Here is a 12,757-nt window from a genome sequence, read left to right as displayed (position 1 = left end):
AAATAGATAGGATACTCGAGAATCCCAAAGTGAGACCTTCATAATGAAGCAAAGAGGCTATTTCCAAACACTTATGAAAGGTTAAGACATGGCGTTGCCATTACCAAGGCTATCTTTGACAATTTCTTGCTCTATTCGACCGATAAGTTAGTCCCATCTGAAGCTCAATATATATTTGTCCCTATTTATTGATTGCTTGAAGACCTACATGCATAAAAGTTATTGTGATTGCTTGTTCCATGCCGATAAGCACATGCATGCAAAGTCGTGGGTTAGGGGGATATAGAATTTCATATCCACATAGTTATGTGCCTTTTTAGTACATGATCTATGTGCATTAACACATTTTTTCATGCTACAATGGATGCATTCATGCATAAAAACCATATAAACCTAGAAAGTGAGAGTCTATCGGTGGGACTCTAAAGATGATCAATACTACGTTCTTTACTGCAATAATAGGAATGATATCAAGAGTAGTAACCGCATTGGTAGTAATACGGACAGTATTGTCAATAGTTTGGGCAAAAAATTTGCCAGTGGCAGTAATAATGTACGATGGTTGGTGTAATAGCAAGCAGTGATTGGTCGCACAACCTCAACACCAGGGTTACTAGAGAAAATAAGATGCGTATTGGAAGTGGATCCCCAAAATACTATGCTATTGAGTCTCATGAAATGGGAATTCAATCATTGGGTAGAATCCTACATTAATAATGTCATGAATAAGAAGTGTGTTTTGGAATACCATCTTTTGCAACCAATGTCATGGCATCCCAAATGGAGTCGTGGCGGTTACTCAATAGGTGCCCACAACAACGTTATAACTGTGCACTCTACTTCTAATTAATAGAATTTCTTTTTTTCAATGTTGTGTCCTAGAAAACTAATTAGGATTGAAAAAAAGAAACTTTGTAACTGCCACTTTTTGTTGACCAGTCCTTTAAATTTAGTATGGGTACATAGATACTACAAAGCTTTGAAACTGGAGGGGAGCAATGATGTTTAAGCCTACCCAGTGCCATTCATCGCTTGCGAGGTCTTTCGCAAGGATTAGACAAGTGAAAATATATATTAGCACTAGGCTGAAATGCCCTCAAGGGGACGTAGGCAGGTTTCCAAAGCAATGGAACTTGCACAATGGGAATTTCTTGAATAGATGGCGATAGGTGGACATGAACTATGGAAGAATTGAGAAAAACAGATAGATGGACTGGGGATGAGAGGCAATTATGGTGATGAGGAAGGTTTTTTTTAATGAGCTATGGAGATGGAGATGGAAATGGCGGTGAAGAAGGCATTTGCTAGCCTTCGGGGCTTTCTATCGTTTTGCCAACGAACATTTGCAGAACAATAATAAGGATACAAGAGAGGGATTTTTGTTATTGGTTAATTGGACAAGCATTGGCAATAGTGTTGACATGATGAAAGACCTCGACTGCAAATAATTTGAGCTCAATTGTAGAGCTGGTCATTGGTCAATGATCCAAGTACCCAACATCAGCTTTTTTGTTGCATAGTGTTTATTGTTTTTCATTGTTGAAACATTTTTCAACAACCTTGAAGTTCATGGCGGAATTTGGAAAATAGAGCTTAGGCTTCTAGGTGTGACATATTGTACGTTAACACATGGGGGGGGAGAGAGAGAGAGAGAGAGAGAGAGAGAGAGAGAGAGAGTTGCTACAAGTACTGAGACTCAAATCCACACACGTCTAGCAAAGCATCCATCATGAGGGGATAAGATATGCAAGGGAATATTCTTACACTAATAAATTTGTCATTCCTTAGATGAGGATGTTTGAAGGATAGCACTTCATTACGTGGATTGAAAACCATTCAATAGTTCTAGGGCATGCTCTTAATTTTCTTCTATCTTACATATTTTTTTATTTTGAACCTTCCATGTGTTAGGGAAGGGGGATTCCATGTCCCAAGAAAAGAAGAGTATCGAGGACTTTAGGAGGCAAAAAGAGTTTTTAAAAGATTCTTTTGAGCACTATAGAAATTTGAAATTCTTAGAAAATATAATTAGATACCTATAGTTTTGATATATGAATACCATGGAGTTTATATCCATATTTCTATCTCCCATTCTTTGTGCGACTGCGTGCATGCACGTGCACACACACACATCCATATCTATGGTAGAGGAGGTCTTGAAATCAAAGGCATTTCAACATCCCACATTAAGACCCAGCAGAGCGGGTCTCTAACCCATTGTCGACGAGATTTATCAATGAAACAAATTTTATTAAACGCAATCTATGATCTCAACCTTGAGACCCAGCGGAGTGGGTGTCTAGCTCGTCATAGACGGGTCAGATTACTTGTTTATTAGCAGTGCTTCCTTAGAGGTAGTGCTATTGTGGAGTCTCTTGTGATTTTCCACTTGTAAATTTTCAAAAATTAATTAAGTTGTGTGTTTCAGTTTGAAATCAAATTGCCTTTAGAATATAGTTTACTTTTTCTGTTGCATCCATTACCACTATAGTACGAGGAGGAAGTGCCAACGTGCAAAATTCTAATTAATTAACCAAGTACTAGTATGTCCTAAGTTAAAACCCCATGTAAAATTAATCATCAACAATGTTATATGAAACTAAAACCCTGTGCCCCTGAGTTTCTCATGGCGTTCCTCGCTCCTCCTCCTGCTGCTCGCCCCTGCCCTGCTTCTCGCCCCCTCTTCCATCCCCTTCTTTGCCCTAATGGAATCTGCCTCCATGCCCAACTCTGTCGAAGACGTCTTCCAACATTATCGAGGTCCTTGCTCTGGCATGATCAGAGCAATTATCTCGCGAGCGGCTGCCGGGTTTGCCAAGGAGTGTCGAAGCTGAGCAGCAAGTGCGGCGATATCAGGTTTGTATCCCAGCTCCTCGGTTGATTTTGGTCTGAGCTTAATGTGAGTAAAGTACCGGTAGCCTGCGCGAGAATCAGTGCCATTCTCCCCCCCCCCTCCCCCTCCCCCGGGAAAATGTAGGTTTATATATAAACGAAAAAGGAATAAATCAATAGTAATTAGAATAAATACAGCCTCCTAAAAAGGAAGGCAGAGACAAAATGTTCCCAACATCACAGCCCATGATGGCTAATTCTAGTAACGGCTAAGTAAACCTGACGGAATAGCTTGCTCTTTCTTCCAAAGCATCCAAAAATTATGCATATGTCTTCCAAAACTTCTTCAAAGAAGAACCTGGATGGAGAACCTTCCGAAAAATCAGATTATTTCTATGTTTCCAGGTGCGATGCATAATCAATGCTCGCACCATCTGCCAGACAATCAAGAGAGAGTCATTCAGCTTGCCAGGAAGAGCAAAAACTGAAAGATGCAATCTCAAACCATTTACACACTCTTCTCCAAACTGGTCCGACAACCACACACTCCCAAAACAGATGGAAATGAAAATCCTTTCTGCTCTTGCAAAGGAAACACAAAGGAGAAACTTTAGGATTCCATTTCGATATGCGATCATTCATAAGAAGTTTTTTCAGAACAATCTTCCAACGCAAGACATTAAGCTTATAAGATGGCGTGGCTTTCCAAATTCGAACTATTCTGAGCTCCCACATTGACTCACTGTCAAATAGGGCATGAGGAGCAATAAAAGCAACTCGTTGATTGACCTGATCTTGTAAGTCCCTTAAAAAGAGACTGTGCATTGATTTTCTTGAACTAAATGCAAAACCTTTAATTCTCAGATCTCCTTAGCAGTTTGCTCGTTGGCCATGTTGGAAAGGTCACCTCCCCATCTGTAAGCCCCCAAATGAGGAGTGCGTGGGGGAGGGAGACCTAGGGCAGGATGTGCCCAAGAGAGAAGAAAGAGAGGGGGCTGCCACATGGGCAGCACCTCACAGGATTGGAACCTGCAGATGGCATCAGCATGGCGAGGGTAGTGGGCAGGTGAAGGGCCTGCAACAGACCCTGATGATGGCGCGGTACAGGCGGGTCAGGACAGCAGGATGTACAGGTGTATGGTGCAGGACACGTGGCTGGGAAGAGGACCTGGCAGAGGCGCAGATATGGTAGGATGAGCAGGCCCAGATGTGGAGCAGGAAATGTGGCTGTCAGTGGGCAGGAGGCAGGCCTTATATAGGCTGGACCCTTGCCTTGAATGGAGGGCCAAAGGGCCCTGGAAGTTTGGGCCAAAAGCCCTTGGTTGTGTGCCCTTTTAGGGCTGGACCAGCCACAGACTGGTCGGCCAGTCTGTAGCAGGCTGGTCGTTTTTTTTGTCAGCCCCCTTGGGGCCTATAAAAGGAGAGGCCCTGGGCCTCATTTCACATCCAACAGTTCAGCAGAACCAGCAGCAGACAGGAGCAGCCAGAAGACATTTTCTTGGGCCTCATCTTGGAGGTGAAGGAGAGTAGGTGTGCTGTAGACTGAGCTCTCAAGGGCTGAACCTTGGCTGTCTCTCAGGGCAGCAAGGTGTTGTGATCTGGACGGAAAGTCTACAGAAGCTCCAAGTGGAGCACGGGGGCTCGAGTCTAGAGATAGCCAGCAGATAGGAGAAGGACCTTGTGGTAAGATCAGAGGACCACACCATTGGTGGGACTCTGGATCTGTCTCTTTTGTATTGTGTCCATAGTTGTGGACGGAAATATATATTTTGGTGGTTTCTCTATCTGGTTGGTTCATTGTCTATTGATGAGTCTGCACACCTATTGTATGCACATAAGTAAAGAAGTTTGTAATTCCACACCCACACCGCACACTGTATGAGCTCCTGGGCATTACTATAAGTCTTCCGCTGCGTGTACCCTCTGTTGGGTATTTTCTAACATGGTATTAGAGCCCAAGTAGGAGGCTCACAGGTGTGGGAGCCTGAAGGCAGGGACCTTGCTAAAGGACGACCCTGATTCAGAAGCTCTAGGGAATCGACTTCCAGGACTGGAGGATTGTGCCCTTGCGAGAAGGAGGGTGACTCAGGTTCAGTCAGGTGCGTTCAGAGTTCTAGTTTACTGAAATTGAGTTTGGTTGACTTTGCTGTGTGGTATATACAGCAGAGATGTCGACCTCTACAGCCTCTTCAGCCCCTGCTTTCCCTTCCTCCTCCCCCAATTTTCTCTCTTTCACTATCCCTAATTTTGGAGAGTGTGGGAACTTGGACGGGACTAATTACCCGATCTGGAAAGTGAAGATCCGGAGTCATTTAGTGGTTCGAAAGTTGTGGAAGCTGACCACGGGAGAGGAGTCGAAGCCGGAGGACATGGTGGACAGTAAAGGGGAGGTACTCATGGCAGTAGACAGAGAGGAGCTTGAAGCTTGGGAAGAAAGAGATGCCCATGCCCTGGCAATAATCATAGGGACTACGGCGGATTCCGTTCTTCCGCATATCCAGTTGGCCGAGACGTCAGTAGAGGCGTGGGCCAACCTGAAGGATCTGTACGAGGCAGACAATACCTCCCGGATCGTGCTTCTTCAGCATCAACTCTACAATCTTGATATGGAAGAAGGAGATACGGTACATAGCCATTTGACGAAGGTCAAGGTGGTGAGGGATCAGCTGGCAGCAATTGGTCAGAAGACAGACTCATGCCATCTGGCCTTGATGGTACTGAGGAGACTGCCTCGGAGTTTCAAGAGCTTTGTTACGGCTGTGACAGCAGAACAGAGGACGAAACTGGAGCAAACACCATCTGCATAAATCTTTCAAAGGTAGCAGGAGCATTGGTGAGGCGAATTGGCATGCTGGTGAAGGATTTCGCTGGCAAAGGAAAGGGCAAGCCTAACGGTGGCAAGTCCAAGAAAGACGACTCTGACGACGAGAGGACTTCGAAGAGAAAGCACAAGAAGAAGTGTTTCTATTCTGATACACCCGGACATTTTGCAAAGGACTGCAGAAAGAAAAAGGCGGATCTGAAAAACAAAAAGGAGTCTGACTCAGATTTATAGGGAAAGGCCAAAGCAAATGTGGTAATCGAAGAGTTGTTCCTGGTGACATCACCGAGTGTTACCGAGGTCAGATATGTTGATCCAGAAATCATAGTAAGGATGTCTGACATAGAGATGTGGGTCAACGAGGAGTCAGATGCTTTTGTGAAGGTGAAGGACAGCATGGAGCGCTTGGTACCTTCCAGGTGTGTGGCTGTTGACACTGACACGAGGGTGGATTCCATGGAAGGCCCTGGGGTCTCATGGTCAGATGGATGCTGGAGTTCAGAAGGGGACAGTACATGATTACACAAGCGCTTGGTAGGGGCCTCAGTGAGAGTCTGCTTTCAGAGTGAACATTCAGGCAGAACAACAGTCTGGTATGTATTTGATATTCTGCATTTGAGCCTTTATAGCATGCTGTGGAGAGACTCTGCTCTTCATTTGTCTCAGGTGATAAGAGATTGGAAGGAATTGGCCTTCTTCGAAGGCAGAAGGGGAAGTATTGGTGCTTCTTCAAATATTGGACGCAGATTGCTAGAAGGTGATGGACAAAGAGTACTGAAGCCAGAAGAGTACCTGCTTGAGAACTTAGCACGAGTTCAAGGTCTAGGTTATCTGGAAATATTCATTGGTTGCAGAGCTTGCCAAAGGAAGGACGGGTTGAAACAGACCCTCAGAGCATGGTGCCTGAAAGACTCCAGGTTGTTCACTCATTATGAGGGGGACGACTGGAAGATCGTGACAGCTGGATTGCTCGAGTTTAGAGGCGGGAACGTGACTAAAGGAGGTGGTACCAGGAGGTGCTACCAAAGATGGACCTGTGTACCAGGATGGTGTGCGGAAGCGGAACCAGACCTGGTGGAGCAGGAGCCACTGGATGAAAAGCCAGGAAAAGATTTTGACATCGAAGAGTTCCAGAGGACTACGACCAGGGAGTTACTGGAGCATCGTCATCGACGTGTTGGCATTGGGCCGAGATGTGTCGGTGAGAGGGGGTGTTGGAAAGGTCACCTCCCCATCTGTAAGCCCCCAAATGAGGAGTGCGTGGGGGAGGGAGACCTAGGGTAGGATGTGCCCAAGAGAGAAGAAAGAGAGGGGGCTGCCACATGGGCAGCACCTCACAGGATTGGAACCTGCAGATGGCGTCAGCATGGTGAGGGTAGTGGGCAGGTGAAGGGCCTGCAACAGACCCTGATGATGGCGCAGTACAGGCGGGTCAGGACAGCAGGATGTACAGGTGTACGGCGCAGGACATGTGGCTGGGAAGAGGACCTGGCAGAGGCGCAGATATGGCAGGATGAGCAGGCCCAGATGTGGAGCAGGAAATGTGGCTGTCAGTGGGCAGGAGGCAGGCCTTATATAGGCTGGACCCTTGCCTTGAATGGAGGGCCAAAGGGCCCTGGAAGTTTGGGCCAAAAGCCCTGGGTTGTGTGCCCTTTTAGGGCTGGACCAGCCACAGACTGGTCGGCCAGTCTGTAGCAGGCTGGTTGGTTTTTTTGTCAGCCCCCTTGGGGCCTATAAAAGGAGAGGCCCTGGGCCTCATTTCACATCCAACAGTTCAGCAGAACCAGCAGCAGACAGGAGCAGCCAGAAGACATTTTCTTGGGCCTCATCTTGGAGGTGAAGGAGAGTAGGTGTGCTGTAGACTGAGCTCTCAAGGGCTGAACCTTGGCTGTCTCTCAGGGCAGCAAGGTGTTGTGATCTGGACGGAAAGTCTACAGAAGCTCCAGGTGGAGCACGGGGGCTCGAGTCTAGAGATAGCCAGCAGATAGGAGAAGGACCTTGTGGTAAGATCAGAGGACCACACCATTGGTGGGACTCTGGATCTGTCTCTTTTGTATTGTGTCCATAGTTGTGGACGGAAATATATATTTTGGTGGTTTCTCTATCTAGTTGGTTGATTGTCTATTGATGAGTCTGCACACCTATTGTATGCACATAAGTAAAGAAGTCTGTAATTCCACACCCACACCACTGTGTGAGCTCCTGGGCATTACTATAAGTCTTCTGCTGTGTGTACCCTCTGTTGGGTATTTTCTAACAGGCCAGTCATCCCAAAGCTTGCCTATAACCAGCTGTAGAGTTTTCAACTCACCAACAGTCAACTGATACCTAGCAGCTATAACTTAAAGAAGTATCCAATTAGCTATTCCAGGGTCCCATGCATCATTCTAAACATGAATTCCCTTTTTGTGAGGCTTCCTAGCTAATCTAGGAGAAAGTTTAAGGGGAGCAAGACCTTCCTTTAGAGCCCAATTAAAGAGCCAGATTGATCTGCATAAAGAATCATCATGTGAAATGGAATGTAAACCACTCCAATAGCATCTAACAATTTAACTTTTCCAAATCTGCATCAATCTAGAGAGTAGTTCAGACTGAGCAATTCTAATTTGAAATTCAGAAAGCAACAAATCCTGCCAACGAGTACTAGAGCCATTGATACCATTTGTAACATTACTGCAAATCCAAAAATGAGCAAGTCTAGCCCATGGTGATTGCAAAGCCACTGAGAGTATACTAAATCACATTTAGCGTTCATATTTTGCAAACCAATACCTCCTTCCTCCTTGGATGCGTCAATCAAATCCCAACATATATAGCGCCACTGATCCTTCCATCAAAAGTCATGAATGACTCTGTCAATCTTGCTTAATGATGCCTTTGAAAAAGGGAATACAAATAAAACATAAACTGCAAAAGAGGAGAGAATATGCTTAGCAACAACAAGGCGCCTAGCAACAAATCTAAAACACCGACCTTAATAGAAACTCCAATGCCTACTGGGCACCCCAAATATGCAACCACTAAAATTCAAATCTGCTAGTCCAATCAGGAAGAATTTCCTAGCCAAGCCACACAGCAATACTCTTTGCTTCATTAATTCTAGAATCAGAGACAGCTACAAAGTCATCACAAACTTTGAGAACACATCTGGTATTCTCCTTTGTACCAACAAGAAAGTTTGTGTTATCACCTGTAAATAATTACAAACAGAACCTCAATTCATCCGACAATGGAAGACCCTTAATAGTGCCCAAATTTTGACATTGACCCGACTGAGAAAGAAGAGGTTCAATAGCAAGGGTGAAGAGCAGTGTGCGAAGGAGCATCCTTGACGAATAGAACGCTATAGGGGAAATCTCGGTTAATAATAACCATTCAAAGCCAGCATAGCATAATGATTCGCGAAAAGGGTATAAGTCATCTTGTAAAAGCCACCACCAAAGCCTAATTTCTCCATGGTTTTGAAAATAAAATCCCAGCTTATTCTATTATAAGCTTTTCCTAGTTCTAAATATATCTGCCTTGCACAAATCCATATTGACTCCGGTGAATAATCCTAGAGAGAATGAACTTAACTCGATTAGCGATGGCTTCATTTAAGACCTTAAATGCGCAATTAAGCATTGAAAGTGGGTGCCAGTGACTTGGTAAGAACTGTTAGAGTTTGGCATCTCATCGTGAGAGAGGGCTGTATTGTGGGTGTGCCCAGATGGAGAGGATAGGATAGGATAGGTAGAGGCCTGATTAGGCTAGCTGGTAGGGCTGAGCTGGGGCCTAGTTTGGGCTCCCAATCAGGTCAAGTTACCTGACCTGACTGGTCGTGTCAACTTGACCTAACCTGACCCTGGTTGGTTTGGGTAAGCCGACTTGCTTGTCGGGGCAGGGCCGACCTGTTGGTCGGTCCATATGACCAGCCCTGTTGACGAGGTTGGGGGCCTATGAAGGCTCCCCCCTCCTCCACTCTTGGTGTCTCACACAGGGCCTCTCTTGGAGCACTCTCTCTCTGTGCTAGCCCCTCGGCCGTGGTTTGTATCCGTGGAATATATAGTTGTTATTGTCTCATTTCGGTCTCTCTCTCTCTCTTTTTTGTACGTGCTCGCACGAGCACAACTCTTACATGGTATCATTTGCCATCGTTGATGAGGGACCTGAGGGGGCATGATGAGCTGACCCAAGGATGAAAAATGCATATTTATTGGTTATTTAGAGGATAGAAAGGGATATAGGTGCTTGAATCCTCACACAATAGTTTGCGAGAAAGGCAGTAGCAATTGATGAGTGCAATAAGATATGATCTACAAACATCCCGATAATGCTGATAAAAATAAACCAGAATACCATCTGGTCCAGGGGCTTTGCTTTTGCCATGGACATGACTGAATTTAATTTCAGCTTCCGAAAAGGGGCATTGAAGTTGTGCAGCCTCATGGGGTAATACTTCGTGTTGAAGGTTAGCAAAAAAGGAATCCATTTGAGAACCATAGTCCGGCGGGGTTGAACTTGCAATATTGGACACATGCGCAATAAGGACGCTAACAATATCGTGGTCTCCATATACCGGCTTTCCATCATAGTCATGGACCATTGTAATATATTCCTTCAGCTTCTTATCCCAAACTGTGTTGAAAAAGAAAGATGAGGAACAGTCAACTTCATCCAACCACTTGAGACCGGCTTGAACCTTAGCAGCTGCCAGCTTTGCATGCTCAGGCGCTCCTAAAAGATCCTTAGTAGATCTTAAAAGAGCAAGGATATTGGATCATATCAAGGGCCGAGACCAAACAAGATCAGGCCCAAAAAACATTTCTAACATTAAAACGAGCCATACGAGCCTTATTTCTCACAAAATTCTTAGCGGCATTTGTGACTTTTTAATGCATTCACTCCATCTCACAGATCACACTTGGAGACATCCCCTCCTTGTTTAGAGTCGGAACCCGACCGACGGGGGTCACAGTAGCCCTGGTTAGACGCAGAGCTACGACTAGGAGACGTGCCAGGACCGCACCTCTGAGTGGCCGACAGCACTCTATTGCCGACTTCATGCCTCCACTGCCTCATCCATCCTGATATCTTGCTGCTGCTAAGGATGATGATGATATTGATGATGATACTGAGATTGATATATAGTCGACCATCGACATGAATATGTTGTACTTAGGACTTAGTACTGCCATTCTGCATTTTTGCATTTTTTGCATTTTGCATTTTGCATTGGTATGAATGCTCGTTTAGTAGCTCCACTACCACAGCTTGTTGTATCAGGATTTTCATAGTCTCATAGACCCATCGGTCTTCCGAAGACTTTAATAAACTCTTTTTCTTTCTTTCTTTCTTGATTGGACAAACATGCAATCTACTAGCTCTACGCCATGCAGATCGAGTAATCGTATCAAAGCCACCCATAAAAGACGTATTAAACTCGTGCCAAACTTTTGCAGAGCAGTGGCGCTCGAGCTTTTCCTCTTATGCTCTCTCTGCTCTCTCATGTTTCAGACGTGCTATGTTGGTTTTGAGTGATGCTGCAAAGTTACAAGTTCGGAGGCCCCCATTTATGATGGAGGCGGTCCTCACATAGAAAGAGAGATTTCCTTCGGGGGTGCCTCAAACCAATGCCAATTTGTCAACGAGGGGTCAAAGATGTGGACATCTTGCATTAGTATGGATTTTTAAATCACAGACCGCCATATGTGTTATTCTTACAATGGGCATAGCATACGTAGCTAAAGGTTGGAACTCCATTGCTGGTGGAGGGGCATCGAAATGTCAATATAAATTTTTTAAAGCAAAAATATTTTTTTATAAACTACCTGTATCTTTACACATTTTCATCCCTACAGTGAGGGTTTTTGTGAGTCGACGATGGGCTTGTGTGACACAATTATTGGAGTACTGGGAGGAGGTCAGCTCGGTCGTATGCTTTGCCAAGCAGCTTCGTGTATGGGTATCAAAGTTTCCGTGTTAGACCCGGAGAAAGACTGCCCTGCTAGTGGTGTTGCTTACAATCAGTTTCTCGGTAGCTTTCGAGACACTAATGCGGTGCAGGACTTCGCCAAGAGGTAAAGTTTATGTTGTTTCTTCCTCGAACTTTACTGTAGCTTTTTTCTTTTACCGAATTTGTTTCTCATCCGATATGTACGATTTTTAAAAACATTTCTGTTCAGCTCCAATGATTCTAGCATTTCGTGCTTGGATCTATTCTATCTGCTTAAATACGTAGTATTCTTTCGTTTTTAAAACTCTGGCTAGGTGTGGAGTTCTGACAATCGAGATTGAGCACGTGGATGTTGAGACTCTTGAAGAGCTTGAGCGAGAGGGTGTAGATATTGAACCAAAACCGTCTACAATACGGACAATCCAGGTAAAATTGCTTTCTTGGATGTATCTAACAAATTATGGAGCTGAGGTGAAATACTGGTAAGCCAAAGTGCAGCGGTATATGCAAACAGAAAGACACAGCAGATCTGCAAGTAGATAGACAACAGAAACAGGGCTAGAGAGAGATGATACAGTGCAAGTAAATACAGGAAAAACTCTGTGTGTTACTGCTGAGAAAACCTTCAATGAATGATCAGAACTCCAGGGCTGAACTGCACCTCTTATTGACAAGAAACTGAGGTAGAACTACCCCTCGAAAGACACCAAAGATAGGCTGTAAACTGCACCTAAAACAATGTAGAATACAAGGGCCAAGTGACCCTATTTATAGGGAGGGAAACTGGCAGCAGACTGGCTGACTGACCTGCTGACCTGGGCGACTGACCCGACCAGGTCTGGTTGGCTGACCCGACCTGGTCTGGTGTGGTTGACCTGACCTTGGTCAGGTCAGCTGACCCGACCCTGGTCAGGGTCCTTTCTGGCCCCAACCAGGCCTGCACAGGTTGGCCAAATCTGGCCTTTATCAGCCCTTAACCCAGGTCATTGTGCAGCCGCCCTTCATACAGCCTTTAACCCTGGCAATGTGCCCTGGATAGACTCTCAACTGTTCAAGCAAAAATACAGTGAGAAAGGACATGGGCAGGCACAACCACATAGAAGTCCCCTCCCCCTAATGTACAGCCAGGAGATGGCTAACTTCAACATCCCCTCTCAGCTTCCGGTTGT

General features: G+C 45.2%; 1 protein-coding gene across 3 annotated transcripts in view; it reads left to right on the top strand.

Moving 5' to 3' along the window:
• The first annotated feature begins 2,590 nt into the window (after positions 1-2,590).
• LOC147893198 (phosphoribosylaminoimidazole carboxylase, chloroplastic-like) overlaps positions 2,591-12,757 on the top strand; it is a 141,645-nt gene continuing 131,478 nt past the window's right edge. For all 3 annotated transcript variants that reach the window (XR_015542229.1, XM_087385949.1, XM_087385948.1), the window contains exons 1-3: positions 2,591-2,856; positions 11,494-11,712; positions 11,903-12,014. Coding sequence is in view for 2 of the 3 variants with exons in the window: in XM_087385949.1 (XP_087242075.1) it covers positions 2,594-2,856; positions 11,494-11,712; positions 11,903-12,014 (594 nt within the window). In the remaining variant the exon portion in view is untranslated. The remainder of the gene's footprint in view (positions 2,857-11,493; positions 11,713-11,902; positions 12,015-12,757) is intronic.

This window comes from Dipteris shenzhenensis, chromosome 15 (assembly GCF_047967505.1).
Source record: "Dipteris shenzhenensis isolate YYH24624 ecotype China chromosome 15, Dip_SZ_1.0, whole genome shotgun sequence".
In the NCBI taxonomy this organism is placed as follows: Eukaryota; Viridiplantae; Streptophyta; class Polypodiopsida; order Gleicheniales; family Dipteridaceae; genus Dipteris; species Dipteris shenzhenensis.
This window is presented reverse-complemented; position numbering and strand designations above follow the sequence as displayed.